General features: G+C 37.9%; 1 protein-coding gene across 2 annotated transcripts in view; it reads right to left on the bottom strand.

The window, feature by feature from the left end:
- LOC120531525 (transient receptor potential cation channel subfamily V member 6-like) overlaps positions 1-25,578 on the bottom strand; it is a 50,561-nt gene that overhangs the window by 21,526 nt on the left and 3,457 nt on the right. Inside the window, exons 3-10 of one of the 2 annotated variants that reach the window (XM_039757013.1) lie at positions 23,834-23,956; positions 16,827-16,964; positions 16,622-16,720; positions 14,468-14,640; positions 6,254-6,400; positions 3,568-3,768; positions 3,259-3,345; positions 2,926-3,002 (exon numbers count right to left, since the gene is read on the bottom strand). In XM_039757013.1, coding sequence (XP_039612947.1) covers positions 2,926-3,002; positions 3,259-3,345; positions 3,568-3,768; positions 6,254-6,400; positions 14,468-14,640; positions 16,622-16,720; positions 16,827-16,964; positions 23,834-23,956 — 1,045 coding nt within the window. The remainder of the gene's footprint in view (positions 1-2,925; positions 3,003-3,258; positions 3,346-3,567; positions 3,769-6,253; positions 6,401-14,467; positions 14,641-16,621; positions 16,721-16,826; positions 16,965-23,833; positions 23,957-25,578) is intronic. The other variant, XM_039757023.1, reaches the window with a different exon arrangement.

A 25,578-nucleotide genomic window follows, 5' to 3' on the forward strand; every position in this document is an offset into this window, starting at 1 on the left:
GATAGACTAAAAAGTTAGTTGTTCATTAAGACATGGAGAAATAGGTAATCTCAAGTTAAAAATGACTTTAGCTTCTTCTGCTTTTCATAGAAAAGTGTCTTTAAAGCTCTGTGAAAGATCACAAGCATAGCCACACTGATCGTTCTATTTTAATTGAAATTAGATGTTGTATCTTTTCAGCATGGAATTAACCTTTAACCTTTGATTTCCTTTGCAGATGAACACTATATATAGTGTATAAACAGTGTATACACACATACATGCACACACACTGGCCACTTTATTAGGTACACCTTGCTAGTACCAGATTGGACCCCTTTTTGCCTTCAGAACTGCTGTAATTCCTCATGGCATAGATTCAACAAGGTGTTGAAAACATTCCTTAGGGATTTTGGTCCATATTAATATGAGAGCATCACATAGTTGCAGAAGATTTTTCAGCTGAACATCCATGATGCGCACCTCCCATTCCACCACATCCCAAAGGTGCGCTATTGAATTGAGATCTGGTGACTGTGGAGGCCATTTGAGTACAGTGAATTCATTGTCATGCTCATGAAACCAGTTCGAGATGATTTAAGCTTTGCGATATGGTGCATATATATGGTGTATCTATACTAATAAAAGGCAAAGCCCCTCGCTGACTGACTCACTGACTGACTCACTGACTCATCACTAATTATCCAACTTCCCATGTAGGTAGAAGGCTGAAATTTGGCAGGCTCATTCCTTACAGCTTACTTACAAAAGTTAGGAAGGTTTCATTTCGAAATTCTACGCGTAATGGTCATAACTGGAACCTACTTACGTACATATATACGGCCATAGCCTGCAGCTCGGTGTGAGGCGGAGTTGCGTCCCTTATCATCACGCCTCCCATGTAATTTAGTGCCTGCCCATATTAGGCCGTCCGTCAGCAGCAATCCAATAAACACGCTGCTGCTAAATATTCGCGGGTGAAGGACTGTGCTTATGCAAACGAGGATGAGATGGTCAGGGATAGACTAGTGTTTGGCACAAACTCAGCAAAAGTGCGAGAGAAACTTTTAAGTGCCGGGTCTTAGCTAACATTAAATAAAGCCGTGGACATCACAAGATCGCACGAGATAGCACAAGCACAGATGAGAACCTTCGATGCATGTACTCCGAGTGGCTCACGTGAACTGACTGTGAATGCAGTACGCAGAGAACAAGCAAGAGCTCCAAAGAGCACTGAACAAAAACACATTACACAATTGAGAAGGCAGCAAAAGAATATGAAGCGAGTGACGCATACAAGCATATTCATAAGTGCAGCTACGGCGGAAACAAAGCACGGTGTAAACCTTAAGTTTAAATTAAGTCCATAGACACGCTGCCCCTGGCATTTGTCATGCCTACGACGAATACGATATTCGCGAGATACAAGTTTACTGAGAGGATGCAGCGTATAAACGAGACTTTTGATCACTTTGTAATGGAGTTAAAATTGCTGGTGAGGGACTGTGCTTATGCAAACAAAGATGAGATGGTCAGGGATAGAATAGTGTTTGGCACAAACTCAGCAAAAGTGCAAGAGAAACTTTTTACGTTCATAGACACGCTGCCGCTAAATATTCCCAGGCAAATCCACAACTTAATACCAGGAATGCCTGTTGAACATCTTAGATTCATGAGTCCTGATTTGGGTAGTGATCACTTCGATGAATGAAACCTGTTATCTTTAGAACGGCTGACAACGAAGATGAGATGGTCAGGGATAGACTAGACAAACACGGAATATAACTTGAACACAACACATCCTCCAAATACGAACCTGATTGAAACAAATAATGATAATCAAATCCTTGATGACAGCAACATTCATAACAGTCACAAAACAATTACATTGACAATCATGTTATGTTATTTTTAAAATGTTTCCTTTTCTTTTTCATAACTTCTTTAACACACTACCTCTCCGCTGCGAAGCGCGGGTATTTTGCTAATATATATACTGTATATAAGCCAAATACCACTGACTCACACATCACGAAATCTCCCAAACCATGAGGACTTGGGACTTGAAATTTGGAATGTAGCTTACCCTTGGCCCATGGGTGCACGCTAAGAAACGGTTTTAAAAATTTAGTGGTCCAAGTACGTTTTTTAGACCCGTTTGTACAGTATGTCTGTCTGCTTTTCACAAGAGAACTACTTAACGGATTTAAATCTGTTTTTTTTCTATAATTTGCTTGAACCTTCTGTTGATTTTGCGACGTTCTCATCGTACTAATTATCATAGTTCGTTTGCGTTACCGATTTATTAGCGTGAATCCAAGAGAGACTCATTGGGCTGCGGGGAAGGGGAGCGGGCTTCTCTTCACTCACGCATCTGCCTCAGGGCGTAACCTTAACTCTGCTTAGTTAGCGAACGAGAGAACTACTTAACGGATTTAGGTCTTATATATATATATATATATATATATATATATATATATATATATATATATATATATATATATATATATATATATATATATATACTCTATGTATACATGACATCAAATCAGAATAAAAATGATTATATAGTTTGTCAGTGACAATGAAAACTAATGGTTAGAACTAGAGTGCAGATACAGGGATATAATATTTAAAAATTCAATAGTGATATTTCTTTCAATTAATCTGAGCATTTTTTTCTGTCTATATTTGCAGCAGTGCTTATTAACTTCATAATAATATCTAGAAATGATGAAAAAGGGCATTATGAATATCTTTCCATGTAGCCATTAACAGATAATAATGAAGGATTACACAGTAATCCTTACTAACATGTCTTTAACAAAAATCTTTAACAATAATCATTACTTTTCATTTACAGAACAGGCAAGAAAACAGCAGCACGATAAAGTAAAATAAATAAATAAATAAAGTAATGGAGTTACATGACAAATGGTTACCAACATAATGATATGGAAAGGTCCTCCAGTGACTGTGTTTCCAAAGTATTTTGTTGGACCGATATGCACAAGTCTAGGAATCTAGAACAAAGGAGATTTATTTCTATTACAGGATGGAGTTAAGTCTAATTAATACTTCCTGACCTTGATTAATTAAGATTTTAAGAACATTTTCAGACAGTTCAGACTGGATTAATCAGAGCATGTAAGGTGCTAGTATTAATGCTGAATTATATAAACAAGTCTATATTACTAAACTATATATATAAATAGTTTAGAAAGTAGTAAATTAAAATAATAAGCAAATGACAATAACAGAAAGGAAAAAAGCACAAACCTCTGTAATGAGAATACAGAAAGCTCCCAAGACTGTAACAATTTCACCAGCCAGTCTTAAAAAATCTGTAGTGAGTTCATATGATCTCTGCAATGGAAGAGATATATTGTAAGAAGAAATTAATGTCTGTACTGTTCAAAATTCTGTTCCACATCCTTCCATCTATCAGTTCATATTCCCAACCCTCTTACTACAATTCAAAGCTGCACAAAGCCAAAGCCTGACACAAAACTATCTTAGACATGGACTTTACTCTGCAAATGTTGAGGCAACTGACAAATCAACCTTTCAACCGCTGAACATACTTACGCTTAGAGGCTTCAGATTCATGATTGTTACATTCATGTTGTTCTTGATTGGCTCCAATGGGCGATACACACAGCATATGGTAAAAATCACTGTATGGAAGATGTACAGCACTGTCCAAAGGAAGAAGAATTTGTAACCCCAGTTGGTCCACTTGTGATGCAAAACCTCTTTAACGGGGGTCAATTCCAGGAGCTCTCTGACCTGTGATGTGAGAATTTATATAACATTGCACCATGAGCCATTTAATTTCAAACTTAAATGAAAATACCTTTTTCAGATTTGGCCTATCTTCCATATTCTAAGCAACAATCCTGACTGATCATTGATTTATAATGCAAAAATGCTTCATTTCAATCATCTATTCGTTCATCCAATTCCTATGCCCACTTATTCTGTTTTTTACATTTTCTGTAGTATCTTCAATGGCTCTCGTCACCACAAGATATTTTACATCATCCAATTCCTATGCCCACTTATTCTGTTTTTTACATTTTCTGTAGTATCTTCAATGGCTCTCGTCACCACAAGATATTTTACAAACCACATAACTAGATGACAACAGGTTACAGTGGGCTGGTCACATGAGTAATGATAATAAAGTTAATGATGGCATAAAGTAAAGCATAAAAATGAAACAGTGACAGAAGAACACTGAAGAAGGTCTAGTCACCCATTCCATTTTGCTTCCCGTGATTTATAGCCAAGGTAGGCTTTGGCTTTTCATCCTCCTACTTTGTAATATGTAGTTGAGTTTGCATAAGAGGTAATGCTTTGCAGGTAAAACCAGGTAAAGCTTTTAGTATAGTGATAAGACCAATGAAGGTATATGAAACTGTGACATGGGCAGTGAAGGGAGAAAAGGAGAAGAAGTTGGATGTGGTAGAAATTATGTGTAGAATTACAAAAAAGGACAGAATAAGAAATGAGACAATTAGAGGTACACCAAAAGTGAGAGAGATATCTAAGTAAGTACAGTAATGTAGGTTAAAGTGGTATGGACATGTGGTTAGGAGAGACAATGAATATGTGAGCAAAGAGGTGTGCTGACAATAACCTCACACTCAACACCAAGAAGACCAAAGAGCTCATTGCAAATTACCAGAAAATTAAAGGCAAGAGACACACTCCCTTCCATATAAATGGGGCTGAGGTGGAGTGTATTCCAGCTTCAAATTCCTAGGCGTCCACATCTCTGTGGACCATTCTTGGACAATAAACACATCAAGTCTGGTAAAAAAAAGCGCAGCAGCGACTTTACTTTCTAGAGACACTAAAGAAAGCTTTTACCTCTGCACTGTCGAGAGCATATTGAGTAACTGCATTACGGTGTGGTATGGCTCTGTATCTGTAGCTGACAGGAAGGGCCGGCAATGGGTGGTGAAAACTGCCCAGCACATCATCAGCATCCCTCTGCTAACTATTGCTGAATTGCAGCATACACAGTGTCTGCGATGGGCTCACAGCATCATCAAGGATGCCTCACATTCCAGCTATGGACTGTTTACCCTCCTCCCATTAGGGAGGCGCTACAGGAGCCTTCAGTCCTACACCAGCGGGCTCTTCTTTCATAACACCATCACCATTCTGAACTCTAAACCCTTAACACTCAATAGCTGACCTTTCTAAATATCAATAACTTCTGATTGTACTCTATATTTTCACCTGTTTACATATATTAATTCTGTACGTAAAAATATTTCATATACAGTATCTATATTCATATTATGTATCTGTTACTTACAGATCAGTATTCATATCTCTACTATTTGCACTTTCTGGTTAGATGCTAAACTGCATTTCCTTTTACCTATACAATGACAATAGAATCTAATCTAAAAAAGGGTGACAGAAATGGAAGTACAGGAGAAGAGATAGATTACATCTTGCCTGAAGAAGGGACCTGAGTTGCCTCGAAAGCTTGCATATTGTAATCTTTTTAGTTAGCCAATAAAAGGTGTCATTTTGCTTGGCTTTTCTCTACATTCATAATGGCTAACACGGTACAACACCCAAGTACTAAAGAGAAGAGATAGTAAGGGAGGCTGAAGCAGTGGTGGATGGATAAAGTAAAAGAAGATGTGAAGAAAAAGTGTTTGACTGGGGAGAAGGTGTAGGACCGAGCTGTATGAATAGGGTTGATCAAGCACATCGAATCCACATTTAAGAGGGAAATGATGAAGAGGAAGAAGAAAAGGAGGAAGTCCTTTTTGAATGTTACAATTGGTCACATAGTGGTAACCCTTCAGAATGATGTAAGACGGCTCAGTGTGGAGATCTAATTCTAACATATCATGGTAGGCAGTGGATTAACAAACATTTTCAATTCTAGTTATCATGGTTGTGGATGCTGGGTGCCCATTGCAGTAGCACTTGGTGAAGAAAGGTACTGACTTTTGCTGAGGTGCCCATTCATCACATTTCTGCAGTCATTTGCACCCTTATGGCTTTAACAGCAGACATTCCGTTAAACTGCAGTTTGTTTGCCTACCTTGGGCTTATTTGTCCCCCTAACAATGTTCATGGTCAGTTTTCAATTTAAAAACACATCATTTCCAGTTTAACAATGCTACATTATCAGAGAGAGGCAATTTCCTAAGTAGGGCAAGTTAAAAATTTAAGGCCTTAAATGCAATCCTCTCAAATATTCTGTACACATGACAATAAGCTTTAACTTTATAATACTTACATTTTTTTCTTTACTTGTACAAATAATGTCTAAAACAGAAAGTTCATCCTCCCAGGTATCAATTCCAGTGAGATCATACAGAGTAGAAGTCACTGGTCCAAATGCCCAATATACTTGTTTCCTTCTTTTTATGAAATGATTAAACGTCTAAAAGTAAAAAAAATAAATCAAATACATTAATGTTTTCTAGATAAATATACAAGCAGTAACATACCAAGGCATTGCCATAATACACTAATAATAATTTAATAATTTAAAGCTATCTTTACTTTCTCTATTTGTAGCTAGTACTCCTTGCCAAATGTACCAAGGTATTGCCATTGACAGACACTGGTTAAACACAGAAGATGTTGGAAGTCTGTTTAATATGTATCTTAGCATCACTTATTGAATTTTAATCAAATATTTTTAATCAATGCATGATAATTTAATATAAGCATATACTTAGATGAAGTTGTAACAATGGATTATTAAAAGCATAATGAAAAGGACTGAAGGTAACTAAAGGGTTAACTAAATGCAGCTTAAAGCTTGGGCATTTGAGGCTTTTGACTCATCTAGAGGAGCCACCAAGGTTAAAATGAAGTAGATGTGTAATGATCACCACTTTAAAAAGCAAGAACAAACTAGTGAGGAAGCCTAAGCACTCCTATTATGATGCAGTAATAAGATCAATGCGAGAACCTATAGGACACCCCTATTGATGAAGCAATGTTTTAAGTAATGGAAGAATCGACATGTATACAAAGTTACTGGTAGCTGTAGTTGAGTGGCTAAGATGATAGAATACTACATATTAAGAGTCAGATGATCTGATGTATTAGATAAGGCAATGGTAATAGAAAAGCATAAAAGAGAATGAATTGTTTTATTGATTTCTTACTCCATGGACTGAGACATTTGTGCATATCTATGTGCAAATAAAGAATCATTCTGCATTCTCATCTGATCTCCGAGAAAGATTTATTTGAATACAGAGGAAATTTTTTTTCATAACACACTGTACTGTCTTGGTGTGTTTTATGTATCAATGCATTGGAGCAGATCACACATGACTGTTCAGAGCCGGTATATAGTCTGGGATAATATAAAATGTCTCTTTCTGCAGCACTTGATAGCCATATTTTGGTGTTATGTATATCGTAATATTATCAATAATGCATTATTACTACATATTTGTAGTTTAAATATCACAAAGACTAGGGCCAAGTCTAAGAAGGATTTTTGTCAGACAAGGCAGATGAAAAATGAGGAAGGTATGGTCTTAAGTTAGCATGAGAATATCAAGAATAGATGGAGGAGGTACTTTGAAAGGCTGTTGAATGAAGAAAATCCAAGGGTGGCATTTGGGGATGGAGTCCCAGATGAAGGACTAGTACCTAGAATAAGGAGGGAGGAAGGAAAGGTGGCACCAAAAAGAATAATAAATGGAAAGTCAACAGGACCAGATGAAATACCACCAGAATTGTGGAAAAGTTTAGGGGAAGAGGAAGTAGATGTGTTGTAGTATCTAATGCAGTAGATAAATGAATAGGAGGGAGTGGAGGATCAGTGTGATTGTACCCGTATATAAGGAGATGGGAGATACTTAAGATTGTTGAAACTATAGAGGGTTTAAACTAATGGTAAACAAAATGAAAATCTGGGAAAGGGTTATACACACAAGGCTTAGGGAACAGACCACTATAGCAGAGGATCAGTTTGGTTCTTTACCATGGAGAGGAACAATTGATTCAGCCTTTATATTGAGACAGCTCATAGAGAAGCACTGAAAAAACCCCAGAAAGGTCAGCATATGGTGTTTATTGATTTGGAGAAAGCTTATGATAGGCTGCCACATTTAAAGGTGCACGAGAGAGAAAAAGAGTACAAGTGTATGCAGACTGTTCAGGATATGTTTCAGAAAGTGAGGACTGTTGTTAAAACCAGTATTGAGGTAAAACAAAGGATTTCAGTTAGATTAAGTCTGCTCCTCTTTGATCTGGTAATGGATGTGTTGGCTTGAGACATATAAGAATAGTCCCTCTGGTGCAGCAGAAAATGTATGTATTTTGCTGCTTTATAAAATCACAGAATATTTTCCGCATTAGGTATAATCCTTTTTGTCTAATCAGCCTACTGATATCGGAGTATTGGATCAAAAAAACACTATAGCAGCAAACAATCTTGATATCAACTAATTAACCAAAAAGTTAGCCATTTCTACAATGATTTTAAATGGTGATACACAGCCACTCACAGGTTTACTGCATTTTTACGAATATGATTAACTAGCAAAATACCCGCGTTTCGCAGCGGAGAAGTAGTGTGTTAAAGAAGTAATGAAAAAGAAAAGGAAACATTTTAATAATAACGTAACATGATTGACAATGTAATTGTGTTGTCATTGTCATGAGTGTTGCTGGCATATATATATATATATATATATATATATATATATATATACACACACACACATATAAGCATATATATATATATATATACACATATATATACACATACATATATATAGATATACATATATATATATATACACACATATATATACAGTACATATCTAGATATATACTGTATATAAACATATATCCATCCATCCATTTTCTAACCCGCTGAATCCGAACACAGGGTCACAGGGATGCACATATATATATATAAATCTACATATATCTATATATATATATATATATATATATATATATATATATATATATATATATCTACATATATATATTAGGGGTGAGACTCAATTAAAAAAATTAATCTAATTAATTAGAGGCTGTGTAATAATTAATCTTGATTAATCGTATGTAATCACACATGAAATTTTACCCCAAATCGCAAATTTTTTTTTTTAAATAAAAGGGTTTTAGTGGGCGACAGAATCAAATAATAGACATGGACATGAATATTGTAAACTCAATCCTTTTAAACTGCATTTCAATTCAAAACAGAAACAAAAATATCATCCCTGGCTAAAATTATGCAGACTTAAAAATAAAGTGGTATTTTAAGTACTTTAAGTACATTTTCAGAATGGTATTGTCTTTAAATAATAATAACAAAAATTTCAACATAAAGTGCAGTTTTTCTTTTTAAAAAAATAAGTCAGAAACATAAAAGGTAATTTGACCAGCTTCATCTTTAAACTCTGAGTAACCTTAAGAAAAATTATTTTGTACATTAGGCTAAAACAGTGTGATCATTGAACATTTTGTAATTAAATGTAATTAGAATTACTAACGGTGACGGAAGTCCAATGATCTCCAGTAAGAGCCACAAAGTCCACTTTCTGTAATGCATCTAATTTTGCTTGCTTTTCAGTGTGCAGAAAACCATGCTTTTATCAAGGCTTCCGTCGGGTAGTCTCTTGAAATGAAATTTTCCTCCGATCAGTTGTAGGAACGCGCTTTATTCCGACTGTAACATTTTTGTAGCTCTGATGTGTGCATCAATGTAATCGATGTACAGGGCTGCTGCTGGCCAAATGGGTGCCCTAAGCAGAAATTTACTTTTGTGCCCCCTCCCCCAAATATTATGGAAGTAAAAATAAAATAATAAAAAAAAACACCTACTATAGGGGCCAAAATAGAACTTTATTCAAATAAAAGTAAATACATAAATAAATTGTATCATTTATAAATTACAATTGTAGCTCTACAGCAAAAAATACAAACTAAAATTACACTTTAAATAAAACATTTATAATAAATAAAATAAACAATAATAAACTGAAATAAAATCAATACTGTCATCTGCTGGAGCTTTCCAAAGTCCAAAATTTACAAAGACACACTTCTGCTTTTTCTTGAGGCAAAGTCGTAAATGAGCTCTTCATATGATAAAGCCTTTGCTAATTCAGAGTTGATGCTGACAATTGCCAGACCACTCATGCGCTCTTGTGCCATAGATGAGCGCAAGTACGTTTTGATGAGCTTCATTTTAGAAAAACTTCGCTCAGCAGAGGCAACAGTTACAGGGAGCGTCACTGCTATGTGCAGAGCAATCCAGAGATTTGGTTACATACACGGGCTTCATCTTGGGCTTTTTTTTTCTTTCGTTTCTCGGCGCCGGACTGTTGATGTATCTTTCCAGGAGCAGGCATATTGTTCAATTATTATCATTTTTGGCCAAATAGGCAGCCGTAACAGAGGTGAGGGGGCGCGCGTCATCACGTGTGCTTAGCCTACTCTGCGTTCACCGTAAAATGCAATATATACATTTATATTTTTGTTTATTTGTATATGTATATTATTAATATTAATTTATTATTATAATATATAAAAATTATTTTTTTGAGCAGCTGGGATGGTGCCCCCCTGGGAGTTGGTGCCCTACGCAGACTGCGTACTCTGCATATAGGGAGCGGTGGTACTGTCGATGTACCAGGAAATCACTCATTGACAAAAGTTCCCCTTTGCTTGGAATAGAAAGTGTGATTAAATGCGTTATTTTTTATAACGCGTTATGGAGTACATGCATCGAAGCTTCTCAGCTGTGCTTGTGCTAAGAAAAGGAAACATTTTAAAAATAACGTAACATGATTCTGCGTTAACCGCATATTTTTTCATACGTCTCAAACCAAGGGGATGCGAGGGTAAAATGAATTGGGAAGCGCGCGTACATACTCAGTGCATCCCCTGTCGGGAATCGAACCTCGGATTTCTGTGCTAGAGGCAAAACTTCTACCATTACGCCACAGCGTGTGGCTTGTCTATTTGAGAGTAATTAGATCGGGGTATATAATATATATATATATATATATATATATATACATGTATATATATATATTACATGTACCGCAGCGGAGAGGTAGCGTGTTAAAGAAGTTATGAAAAAGAAAAGGGAACATTTTAAAAATAACGTAACATGATTGTCAATATACAGTAATTGTTTTGTGAGTGTTGCTGTCATCAAGGATTTGATTATCATTATTTCTTTCAGTCAGGTTTGTATTTGTAGGATGTGTTGTGTTGAAGTTACATTCCATGTTTGTCAATCGTTGTAAAGATAACATGCGTGGTCGGAGGAGAGGAGGGCTTGTGCCTCCTCAAGACCGCGAGGGGGCGTCCGTCCTGGTTATGTGGGGGGCCACGGGTACAGGGCTTGGAAGCCCAGCCCTGTAGGGACCCGTGGTCACCGCCAGGCGGCACCCCGATGCCGGTTTACCCGTGTGGTCTTTGGCCGGGGATGGAGCCCGGCCGGGACGCCTTGGAGGACCAGAGGAGGGCGTGTGCCTCCTCCAGATCGAGAGGGGGCGTCCGTCCTGGTTATGTGGGGGGCCACGGGTACAGGGCTTGGAAGCCCAGCCCTGTAGGGACCCGTGGCCACTGCCAGGCGGCGCCCCAGTGCCTATTTATCCCGGGAGCCCAGCACTTCCGCCACACCAGGAAGTGCCGGGGGGAAGACGACAGGGGTTACAGGACGGCTTCCGGGTGCGCAGCCGGCACTTCCGCCACACAGGGGTGTGGCCAAGACCAAGTGCCGGGAAGCAGCTGGAGCTCATCCGGGTTCCCATAGGCCGCCTCCCAGTCGTTGGTGGAAGTCGGGAGGCAGAAGGACGGAGCTTGAGAGAGGACAGGAGGCGGCCAGGAACAAAGGCACAGAGACTGTGGGCCCTGGACTTTGGGGGATTCAGTGCCAGGGGCACTGGGGTTGTGTGAGTGCACGTGACTTTTATATTGTAAATATTGTATATAATAAACGGTGTGTTGGGTGAAAAATATGATGTCCGTCTGTCTGTGCCGGGGCCAGCGTTCACACAGGTTTCATTCATCGATTCGTTTCTTACTGCATCAATAAACAGCTCGTCTTCCTCTTAATCTGAGACGTGACACACAGCATGCACAGGTTTTTTTTTTACACTGTCTTCCTTTAGCGGGACATTGACTTTTTCCACCCAACGGCTGTATTTAATGTTGGCTAAGACCCGGCACTTAAAAGTTTCTCTCGCAGTTTCGCCGAGTTTGTGCCAAAGACCACCCTGACCATCTCATCTTCCTCTGCATAAGCACAGTCCTTCACCTGTGAATATTTAGCAGCAGTGTTTCTATGGGATTGCCGCTGATGGACGGCCTTATATGGGCAGGCACTAAATTACGTGGGAGATGTAACTCCGCCTCCCACGGTCATCATGCAGAAGTCTATTATAGTATATGGATGAAAAAATAGGTTCCAGTTATGACCATTACGCGTAGAATTTCGAAATGAAACCTGCCCAACTTTTGTAAGTAAGCTGTAAGGAATGAGCCTGCCAAATTTCAGCCTTCTACCCACACGGGAAGTTGGAGAATTAGTGATGAGTCAATGAGTCAGTGAGTGAGTGAATGAGTGAGTGAGTCAGTGAGGGCTTTGCCTTTTATTAATATGGATAATATATGTCATTGTTATCTTCCCTCTACTAATAATGTACTATGGTATGCACAACTTTAGCTGTGTCCCTACAACTAAACTCTTCATTGTCAGGAAATAGTTTAGAATGCTCAATATAAATACAGTGGAACCTCGGTTCATAATTCATTCCAAAACTCTGGTCGTAAACTGATATGGTCGTGAACCGAAGTAATTTCCCCCATAGGATTGTATGTAAATACAGTTAATCCGTTCCAGACCGTACGAACTATATGTAAATATATTTTTAAGCACAAATATAGTTAATTATACCATAGAATGCACAGCGTAATAATAAGCCAAATGTAAAGACATTGAATAACACTGAGAAAAACTTGCACAACAGAGAAAACTAACACTGCAAGAGTTTGCGCTGTAGCGCTACGAAATGCTCACTAAAAACACTTTTTTTAATGAGTTTTAAGCACAGGGGAAAAAAATGAACATTTGAAAAATCCGTAATTTAATAAACCACCAAGAAAAGTAACATTGCAACAATGCATGCTATGAACCGATCGCTGTAAACAGAAGTGAAGTGGAGGTTAAAATCAAATAGAAAAAAGTCTTCATTAAATACAACGAGGTTAAAACAATGCTCAGATCTGTCTCTTTAAAAACAAGCCTTATGCATCCAGCCGTCTCTTTCTTGCGCTTGCGCATGTGTGTGTCTCTCTCGCGCAGGTTGATATGTGTGTGTGTCTCTCTCGCACGCGCGTCTGTGTGTGGGCGTCTCTCTCACATGCGCGTTTGTGTGTGTGTCTCTTTAGCGCATGCGTCTGTGTGTGTGTGTATCTCTCTCGCGTGCGCGTGTCTGTGTGTTTGAGTGTCTCTCTTGCGTGCGCGTGTGTGTGTCTCTCTCTCTCGCTGCACAGGGAATACACAGGAAGAGACTGAACATGTGCGGAATCATCGGCGCGCACAAACAGAAAGGGAAACTGGCTTGTTCGTATACCTAGTCTGTAGTCGTGAACAGATGCAAAAGTTTAGCAAACTTTTTGGTCGTAAACCGATTTGTACATGTTCCGAGACATTCATGAACCGAGGTTCCACTGTAGTATGATTAGTATATTTAATGTACTGTATTAAGCTCAATGTGTGTGTGTATTCTTTATACAAATACTCACCCTCGTTCCAATTTCAATAAAATTTTGCCTTTATTACATATTACAAACTATATCTAAATATGTTTGACAGGTAAGGTTATGTTTGCCTAACAGCGCAATTTATCATTTGAGAACATGATGTTTTATAGTTTATCCAGAGCACAGTGACATTCTTACTTGCATGTGCGGATTACTTTATGTGGTGATTACCCAGAAATAAGTATGTAGTCAGTGCCTAATTAATAAGTGTGGTCACTAATTGTAAAATGCTAGCACCCCCTCCAGGATTGGTTCCTGCTTTGCACTGAATGCAGCCAAGATAGGTTCTGACACACTGTGACCCTGAACTGGATTAACACTGGACGTGTTCATTCTAAACTGTATGTGCTCCTTCTAAACTGCCTGTAATCTTTCTTTCTTTCTTTCTTTCTTTCTTTCTTTCTTTCTTTCTTGTGAATTGCTACTTATTCTAAATCAAAATTGAGCTCTTAATGAATGTTGAATTATTTAGGTGGCCAATTCCATAAAACTGGCTATAATGGCTTTACTGTTACATTTGCATACAAAGTGGTTAATAGGGACTATCATTAGAAACTACCTCAGTTTTTCAGTATGATGAAGTTGCTGATTTTAGACAGAAGAATTCAACCAAATGTTGTAACTCTTACTGATTACTTCCATATTTTGGTTTATCCAGTTTGCTTTTATTTAAACATACACTCACCGTGACATCTCCTTTATGTACCGCCAGTTTCATAGAAGTAAATCCATCATTGTTTGTAATGCTCTCCAGATAACGAATCTTATCAATTGTAATTAAGGACAGCAGGTAGTCATACATTCGGCAGGCCAAAGTCTTGTTAGGATGTAAAACCAACATGTGGAGAACGGTATTCCCTAACAAACAATAAAACAAACAAAAAAAAAATTATTGTGGCCTGAGAAAATGTTGAGAATTTAAATGGGAACCTTGTAACTGGAGAAGACATTTATTCATATTAAGGTACAGGTCACAAGATTAAAAGATGTAAAGTTATTTCAGTTATTACTTTTATCCTTTCAGCAATGGTTCCACACTGTCCACATCTGTTATTTGCAGCACACCTTCATTGTGGCTGCATGAACACTAATGAAAATGTATGCTTTCAAGCAATAGAATTAAAATGTCTAAGAATCTTATATACAATGAAATAAATGTGTGAAGTGCTGTGAGAAAATAATGAAATGAAGGCATGAGACACTCAAAAATTATCTAGGTGAATAATTGGTACATACCTTTAATACTACTAATAATAATACATTTTATTTTATTGCACCTTTCAAGATATATAAAGTATTACATATAATAAAAAAATTAAACAGGACAATTAAAAAACAACAGGTATATTTAAACTTGTTTTTTAAAGAGAAAACTGGAATCTAGGGAGAATTTTTAAAGGAGGAATAAATTACAGAGATGAGGGCAGTGAGGGCCTGACCCCTCATGGAGAAGAAGACAACCGATGAAAAGAAAAAAGCCAAAATATGAGGACCATAGCAAACAAGATGGTGTATGATCTTGCAGAAGAATTGTAAATAAAAAGGGGGCAGATCATGAAGTACTTTGTAAGTGAGCAAAGGAATCTTATAATCAAATTGGTATTTAAACTTGAAATTAATATAGGACATGAGTAATGTTATCCTTGGCCTTAGTTAGACTTAGCATTTGTGCAGAAGACTTATTTGCCAAACGCAGCTTGTTTATAAGGAATGTGAAACAAAATAGCATTATAGTAGTCCAACAAGTCCACCGATTAGCGTCTGAGCTGCAGAGTGGGACAGTGAGGCATGAAGTCTTGAAAAGATCTGCAGCTGATAAAATACAAAATGGGATAAAGTATTCACATACTGTAGGTTTCAAAAGAGAGAATATTGTGTCACGGACCCGATTGAGGTATGTGATAAAATACCAGGGCACTGTTGCTAACATTTTCTTTCTATTCGCTGGATAAGCTCCAGTAAATGATCCTCGGTTCTATGGTGAAGAGCCAGATACTTCTGTTGTTATTTTCCTATTTGTTGGACAATTAAATGGGCCGACCCAGCTGGTGTCCCAACTTTTAATCCTTTCCATGATCTGTCATTCCTGCACTCAGCCGCAATTGTCAAAAACAATACCAAGGTTTTTAATTTGAGAGTAGAGTTGGAAATTTTTGAAAGGATGCCTTGTGAACTGATTTGGCATTATTCAGCTTCAAAAGATGATTTGCCCTCCAACTTTTAATGTTATGAAGACAGTTAAATAAGAGAGAAGAGAGGGCATACTTCAGAGAGTTTGCTATAAATAAAAAGCTGAATATTATCAGTACAACAATGAAAATTAATGTTATGATGATACATAATTGATCCTATTGGCAGAAGGTAAATATTAAAAAGTAAGAGGACTAGTACTGATGACTAAGACACACCATAGGTAACAAGAGAATGGTAAGAAGTACAGTTTTTCAGTTAAATACATTGGAATCTATTATTCAAATATAGGTAAGAATGAAAAACTTGACATGTTGGTGTCAAATGTTAAACTAAAAAAAATCCAGAAGGATAGGAATTCTTAGTAGTTCAGGATCAGAACCCCCCAGCGCCAAGGGTATTTCAGTGCTTTGTTTTGGAACTAAAACAGTTAAAATATTTATATTTGTTGGGAAGCAGAACCTATTCTAAAATTTTGGCAAGAAATGTATGATTAGCTAGAACAACTCCAGGTGAAAGGGAAAGGTTAATAGGAAAAGGTGTTTTACAAATAAAATGTATTATTATTTGTTAGGTAGCAGTGATAAACATTTGCATGGTCCCAACATTGCCGTCAGTAAAACTATTTTTATAATTTAAAAAAATGTACCTTGCGTGTCTTGCACATTTAGTGGTGCTCCACTTTTGATCAAAAGCTGAACAATTTTTTCATTTCCCATGCATGCAGCAAATGACAAAACATATTCTCCTAAAATAAGACATTAATAAAAGTGATCATTTATAACCGCCATGAGTTGTTATTAGAATAGTGCCATTTAAATTGAAGTAGATTAATTCAACTGTCCAATACTTACCATAGTAACACTGTCCTTTACCTGGGGAAAAAAAACTCCCCCGTGCACGGGCATTCTTAGTGTCAGCATTTCGTGAAAGCAGTTCTTTCACCATCATCACATTCTGATTCACCACTGCAATGTGCAAAATGGTTTCTCCTTCAGAAACAAAAAGGTCAGGATAAATTAGCGGACACATCAAATCAAAACATACTACTAAATAAGTTTTTGGTTTTTTTTCTTGGATGCAAACTTACGTTTGTTTTTTGTAGTTTTTGTTATAGATCAGGCAGCAATACTAACCACTTGCACCACTGTGACACCCAGATAAAAAACATTTTTCACTAGGAATCCTTCCATTCAGGTACTTCTGCTGCTCTTAAGCTAAAGTATTCATGGTGTCAACTGTTCTTGAAGTTCATTACATATATCAAGTTTTATTTTATGCAGAAGGAATCTACAGGGTGGTCCAGATCTAATTATTGTGGTGAGTGGCTGGGGGTGGTACCCAGCCGAGACTCCCAGGAGGACCAGAGGAGGGCTTACACCTCCTCCAGACCACGAGGGGGCGACCACCCTGGTGGCTGTGGGGACCACGGGAACAGAGCTTAGAAGTTCAACCCTATAGGGGCCCATGGTCACCGCCAGGGGGCGCTCCAATGCCTGAGGAGCCCTGGCCCTCAGCATTTCTGCCATACCCGGAAGTGCTGGGGGGAAGAAGACCAGGGACACCCAGAGTGCTTCCGGGTGCGCAGCCAGTACTTCTGCCACACTTGGGAGTGCTGACGGAAGCTAATCGGGAGGCACCTGGAGCACGTCCGGGTGTGTATATATATATTCGATGGCTGGAGTTGGGAGGAAGCAAGATGGAGCTCGGGAGGAGAGGAGTGGAGGCGGACCAGAGGAAGAGGGACTTTGGGGGAGTTTTGAGGTTGTGTGCTTCACCTTGAAAATAATTAGTCCACATTATGCAGATCCATATCATTTGGATGACCTTGAGTTATGCGGGGACGATTCCAGTTTGGCGCGAAGACGATTCTTCTCAATGGTCTGGGATTTTTTAGGTGATTTTCTATGTAATAAACTTAATAAATTATATCGTAATGAAAATTGCATCATTAGATCTGGGCCACCCTATAGAGTATACATGTCTATTGTTTTCCATTTAATTCAGGCTCAAAACCTGGCACAAAGGGACTTAGAAAATGGGTGGATGGGGAAATGGACTTTGTAGTGAATGTCAAGGTATAATTGGCTATAAATCACCTACACAACTGAGCTAAAAATCTGCATCATCCTGGAACAACTCAAGCACAAAGATAAATTTAGTTTAACAGAATACCAGCCCATGAAGGCCAGTCTAATTTTATTGAAGAACCTTCAAACTGGTTCTAACTTGTATCTTTTAAAATTGCAGGCTCATTTCCCAACAATAATCACAACTGTGTGAAATACAAACATATGTCCGTGTTCAGCAACATGTTGAAAGTGTAAACACATCAGTGCCATTTGGGGTTATGTACTCTACTAAGTAAGCTTCCTAATATTTATTGTAAATTATTATACATGTATTTTTTATAACATTGTTTGTGTAGTACATTGTGGCCTGTAGGGGGTTTAACAGTACCCAACACCTCATGCACAACTGGACCAAAGAGGCTCAAAAGGCTTGTTTATTTAACAAAATACCTTCTTGAAGGTCTCCTCCTTCCTTAAAACCTCCACTCCTTCCCAGATAAGTGTTGTATGTCTCTCCCAGCTCTGACTTTGCAGAGTAAAGTGGAACAGTTGCTCTAATATTGGACTTGTGAGTACTTCCAGCACCAGAACAATGCACTCAGGATGCACTTCCAGGTCAGGCTGAACTTCCACAGTAAGGAAGTCCTCTCCCAGGAGCACTTTTTGGCGGCTTATGAGCAATACAACAGGGCTGCCCTGTAGGACTACAGGTCTCACATAGCCATGGGGTTATTCCAAAGTGGAGCCAGGCCAGAGACACACTGTCACCTAGCATATTGGGAAAACAAATGTCTTTTGGGAGGCAGCGTCCCTCTGTCCTTCCACTATTCCTTTCTCCCTGTTGAGACAGGGAGTAGCCCCCGTTAAGATCAGGATGCTAATTTGTTCCTGGTGCTGAGCCTCCTCCAATATGGCTACTTGTCCAGACAAAAGGACATCATGCAAACTGGATGGGATGCCTGTCCACCCATTATTTTTTCCTTCCATGCAAGTCCCCTGGCTGTGAGGAAGAATGTTGAATCCCTGTCTTGGAACGTATTCATCCTTCTTCATGGCCTCCTGACCAGGACTGCTAAATCCTGTCATCCCTAGGTTGTCAACCTGTCCATCAGCTTCTTTACACTGGCTGCCTGTCAGTTTTCGAATTGATTTTAAAATCTTGCTGCTAGTTTTTAAATCTTTACATGGGTTTGCTCCTGCCTATTTATCTGAACTGTGTGTTTTACACCAGCCATCCAGAGTGCTTAGATCTTCTGGTCAGTTGTCTCTTGTTGTCCCTCGTACCAAATGTAAAACCAAGGGGGACAGGGCCTTTGCAGCTGCTGCCCCTCGCCTGTTGAACTCTTTACCTCATCATATAAAGGAGTCGTCTACAATTGAACTGTTCAAAACAAGATTAAAAACTCACTTCTATTCACTTGCATTCCATGACCTTCAGTAATACTGATGGTTTCCTATTTGTGATTATATAACATTATTTCTATTTATTATGTATCTTATTTTATGTTCATATATTTTATTACTATTTATGTTTTATGTTAATTGTTTTTGTTTTTTGTTTATTCTATTATTGTAAAGCACTTTGGCCACAGCATTACTATGTTGTTTTAAATGTGCTATATAAATAAATTGACATTGACATGACAATATTTCATATATACTGTATATATATAGTTAATGTGTTAATTTTTGTAATTATTGTGTCCTGTTTAATACATAATAAAATATTGTCAAATCCAGGGCTGGCAACAATTCATCAGGGCAGCATTTTCATGTAATTTTTTTTTACATTATGAAACAATAACACAAAAAAGTGTGAGTCTCAAGAATTACATACACATCCACTACCATATTTATATACTAGCTTTTAAAATTTTACAATTCTCTTTAAAAGTATCAAATTACACATTTCACAATGCCTTGCCACATGTAAGTATGTGGTACTGGGATTCATTTCCTTAATTTATATATTCTGACATAGAAGCAGGAGAGAGGGAGCATCAGAGATTTATGGTAGTCTTGGAGCAATACTAAAGAAAAGCAGTGGAGGTAAAAATTACGCTCTCTCATTTTTTTTCAAGTCATGTTTCTGTAAGAAGATTGAGTCAATATCATATCACATACGTGCAAAATATGTTTTGTTTAAGTGGCTCTAAAACTAAAATAAGTCTCTAGTACCTCTGTAACTCGCTAGTCTGCCAAGTACCTTACAGTGCTTACTGCCCTAATTTAATGACAAAATTCTACGAAACAGAAGTGCAATGATTATCCCTACATATCATTCCAGTTTGAAGTATCTTTTCTAAGTTATGCAAAGAATGCAACATAATCCAAGTAATGCACAGTGTCAGTTTTTAAGCAAGATAGTTGGTGTAGGTATGGCAGTGTTTTCCAACCGTTTTTCTGTGGTGGCACACTTTTTGTAACCCAAAAAATCCCAAGGCATGCCACGATTCTACCAACCACAAAAGCATTAAATCTATACACTTGCTTAACTTTCTGAAGGGGTAGGACTATCAGAGTTTTCAGCAAAAAAAAAGCAGCTTGGACATTGATGTTCACAGACACAGCACTTAGCAAGCACTTTGGACACATTCTCCCAGCTCATACAGGCAGTCCTATACGACATACCTGGGTAGCTCTCATTGCACACCAGTTGAAAACACCTAGGTAGAGTATAATTATAAAGTCATTGATGGTAAAGAACAATTGAGGATGGCATTGGAGGTGTTTTAAAGCAAGTTTTAATGTATGTCCATTTAAGAGATGCTTATGACTTCAGTTAAGGTGTCTTTAGCAGTGCATTCAAAGTCTACAGTCGTTTCGATCATTTCATTTTTACTTTGACACGTCTGTGTCTCATATGCTATGCCAATTTGAGATTTTTTTTTTGTGATCAATTTTTTATTAAGCAAAATAAATTGACAGGAATTAGTAAGCCGACCAACCCACCCACACCTTCTTCCACCCAACCTGAGCCAATGAATTATTTTCAAAAAATCAAGTTCTTACAAGCTGAGATTTAAACAATTGAGCTGCAGCAGACCAGGATTCAATTACATTACTGGAAGCACCAATAATCCGCGCTGCAAAAAGCTCCAAAATTATTAAATTGTAGAAGTTGTCGACAGTGACACATTCAGGTGTCTTCCAACAGGAGGCAATAATTAGTTTGGTTGCCAGGGGTCCCAGACATAATCACTTGCGTTCAGAGAATTTGAGCAAAAGTCTGGAAAGGTCTCAAAGAAGAAAGATTTGAGGTAAAGGAGGCATAATGCAGGAAAGAAAGGAAGACAGTAGGTGACATACGTGTGCCCAAAAAGAAAGAACGGGGGACAGTCCAGAACATGTGTAGAAAAGTGCTGGGTAAACCAAGGGAACATAATTGATAGAGAGGATCAGGTTGTACTTGCTCAAGCAGTATTTTGTTAAAAGGCTAGGTTTCAGGTCATTTAAACTTAAATTTAAATTTAATTCCATACAATTATGTGATTAATTAATAATTTGTTTTTATATATCATGAATGCGACTGAGAGAACGAAACTGAATGAAATGAAACCCATCTGACACTGCTGTTTTCACATAAAGACGTGTTATAGCTCTACACTCTGTAGGAAGTAAATAAATAAATCCGAATAAATAACATCTGGACGGTGTATGTGTCCTAAAAAGAAGTCTGACTGCATTCTCGTACCAATGTTTGCGAACTGAAGTGTCTGCGTGCACTTTTCGTGGCATTACACATGTGCTTTTTGAGCATGCCCGTGTCGCTCAAAGGAAGCTCTGCAGTGTACTTGTGAGTTTCTTTTTTCTTCGGTTATAGTCTTGAATAAAATTGCACTTGTTATGTTATACTTGTACATCAACATTTATTTGTTACTTACATAAAAGTCATATCAAATGTTATTTACTTACTTCCTACACAGTGCAGAGCTATAGCGCGTCTTTATGTGAAAACAGCAGTGTCAGATGGGGGGAGGGGTTAGGTTAAGATTGTGAATGCGACTGAGAAAATAAAACAAAAAAACAAAGCTAACCTTTACAAGTATCATACATTTACACCGGCTGTTATAGACTGAAATCAAATGTATGTTTTTATTCTAAAATAGTAAGAATAAAAGCAGCTGACTTCTCAAAACAGACTCATCGGGGATCGAACCCATGAAGCTTTGATTATCAGTCAACAGTTGATACTGTTGCATCAACGAAGCTGTCGAAGTAAATGTGTGTCAATGTCACACCCTAACGTGTGTTGTTTTTCTGCAGCTATATTTTTGAATAAAAGCGCACTTGTTCTGCTGTATTTGTACCTTTTGTGAAAATGTTTCTTTGATATTTGGACTTCAGGCTTCACACATTATAAACCATGTCTACATTTTGTCAATTATTACTAAATGAAAAACATTTATTTTTTAACGATGTGTTTACATAGATCGCTGTAGACACGAAACACACATGAAATGCATGTGTTTCCAAATAACAATATAGTATTTATAAAAGGTGTGATTTTGCTTGACTTCTCACTCTATACAACTCCAAGCAACTGACACGCAGGTAAACAAACTTTAGCTGAGAAAACTGTGCGCCAGTGGGGGATGTGATAGTAGACTGCTTGCTGCTTATCAACACATTTAAAGGACAAAAGACACTGACGGAGAGGTGAGAAGCGATTTAAGGTGGGATGGATCTACGAGTTTTTTCGTAGGCTTTGGTAATTCTAGTGTTAAGTATGAAGCAAGAAAGGCAGTAGATAAGGACACTCATTCAAAGTTCCCTCTCTTGTTCAAGAGGAGGGCTAAAAAGTTTTCGCAGAGAAGAGGGAGTTGTTTTGAGTGTCTGGGACTAGGATACCAGTGGAGGCATTGTCCGTTATGGTGGCCCAAATGGACTTGGGTTCCAGGAGTTCAGCAGTAGTGGCCACAGATTGGGGAAAATGTCAGCAAAGGACTAACCTTATTAATTGCTTGTTTTTGTCTCCCAGCAGAGGACAGGCATCAAAACAAGCTCTGCATTGGACTAACGCCCTCACAGGACTGGCCGCTGACTCATATAAGCCTCAGCTGAGGGGGGAGTTATGTAAACACCATGAAGGGCATGCAGGTATCCTGGCTGGATGGGAAAATTACTTCTTGCCTTGGTGGAGGTATATAAAGGATGGACCAGTGGAAGCTGTAGCTGTGTTTCTCCTGAGGCATTGCATTTGGACACCTGCAGGGATACATGGGAGTTGGAGTCTGGAAATACAGCCCTGTCGGGCCCTGGGTGCCATTTGAGGGTGCTGTCAGGTGAGGGCCTGCCTGGTTTACACATGACCCGGAAGTGCTTCCAAGATGACAGACTATTGCACCAGAAGCATTTCCGGGTCCAGCTTAAAAGGAGCCTGCCACCTTACCTGGAGGCAGTGGCTAGCACTCAACAGGAGTGGAAGGAGAGAAGGAAGAGACACTTGATTGTAATTGTGGTTGGTTGCTTTTGCACAATTAGTGATTCATTTTTGTGAAATAAAATCCTTTATTTGATAACAGGACTATTGCTTTGCAGGTTTGGGGCTCAGTGGTACATCCTTGTGCTCTATCTATCTATCTATCTATCTATCTATCTATCTATCTATCTATCTATCTATCTATCTATCTATCTATCTATCTATCTATCTATCTATGTGTACGTGCGTGTGTGTGTGTGTGTCATTATATATGTGTCATTTGACTCTTTTCAGTCTTATTTTCCAAACCTTACAGGAGTAAAGTAGTAATTCATCTGATAGAAATGAAAAATGCATATTTGCTTACCCTTGTATAGGTCACACAAAATTGGCTCATTGATCAAAAAGGGATAGAAATCCAGTAACACTTCAAGTGCTTCTCTATTGTTGTACAATGCAGCAACATGTAACACATTTTCACCCACTGCTCCTGTAGGATAGAGCTCCAGTAAATTATAAAAGATTTATTTTTAACTTCTAATTTCTAAATTTTTAACTTACAAGATATCCTATAGCTAGACAAAGGAGGAAAAGAGAAGGGGAATGACAGCACCATCTTTAAAAATCAGTATGAACTCCCTCAGAAGCAACTTTAACAACAGTGTACTAAGACTAAGGGGTTTTCAGCCTGGGGTTAAATGATAGAGAATGAGTGCCCTGAAACTAAAGTCATCCTGCACTGAGGTTGTATGACCTTATAACGAGAGTAAAATTATTTGCATTAGTATTTTCTACAAAGCTAAAACAAAGTAAAATAAAAAAATGTGTATAAATTAAAAACTGATCACATTTTAAGTGCTTCCCAAATTAAATGCAGGTAGTATTAAATGCATTTAGAGGTTTCCAGTACATGCCTCAGGCACTGCTAACTTTGCATAAAAATATGCAAGCAATATCACTGTATAGAAAGTCAAAAACACATATAAGTACCCTGTTATGAATAAACAACACTAATGATCAGAGACTTGGTAGAAATGTAAAAAAGAAACAAAAACACTGGCATACCATTAGTTCTAGAGAAATGCTGAGCCCTACTCATCCACAGATGATCATCTGACAGAACCAGGATGCACACCACTTGTGTATACGTTTTCAGCAACACATAGACTTGACTGCTCAAGTGAGTGTGTATTCTCAGATAACATTTAGAATATCAGTGTTACAGACTACTTGTGCTGTGTATGTTCACAAAGAAACTCTGGGCACTAGCGTTTTTCAATAAAAAACAAATCAAGGACCTTTAATATGTCTTCTTTTTTATATACTGTATGTCTCATTGTGTTGTGTTTAATGTTTACAGTTATATCCAGAAGCTGCCATTGGACTGTCAGTATTCTTTCTAAAACATGCAAGTAATAATCACATTGTACTGTTTACACAGCACTTAGTGTCGCTGCCAGCTTTATCTAGTCGTCCAGTCCTCCCTAACCGGGAAAGGGTAGCATAAGAATCACCAGTGACAGACTGCTTGTCATATGCAAAAAATATTTTGGAACAGCCAGGGAGACTGTCAGGCCATTTTGCCTAAAATAAATGGACTTTGGTTCACACTTTCCTAATGATTTTTAGAACCAGAGATTTATTTTCTTGCTTGTGCTTTGATTTCATTATGGACTTAAAACTAAAGTATACATCACATATCAAATGTATTGTAAAGACGGTGTTTTTTTCACTTAAGGAATAGCACATCTTTTATATTGTTGCAGGATGCTGAACACATGCCGTTCTTTTTAATTAACTAGGTTATTCACTCCTGTCAGGACTACCAAGAAAAGATATAAATCGGCTGAAGCAAAAAATTTTAACCAAAAAGAGAAAAACTGAGCACATTTTATTTGCGTTAGCAGGCCTGTGATTTTTAGGATTGATTTAAAATACTCTTAATTGTATTTATTGCTCTTGCCACCTTCCCACATTTTGGAATGCTTGTCCACTTGCAGCCCCACATGTAACTTCAGATCCCTAACTTGTTTTGTTTACAATTTATTTATAGTGCATCTGTTGTAGTAAATTAAAATTAATACTGAATTAATGTTTTGTTTTAGTTAGTAA

This window comes from Polypterus senegalus, chromosome 1 (genome assembly GCF_016835505.1).
Source record: "Polypterus senegalus isolate Bchr_013 chromosome 1, ASM1683550v1, whole genome shotgun sequence".
Taxonomy (NCBI): domain Eukaryota; kingdom Metazoa; phylum Chordata; class Cladistia; order Polypteriformes; family Polypteridae; genus Polypterus; species Polypterus senegalus.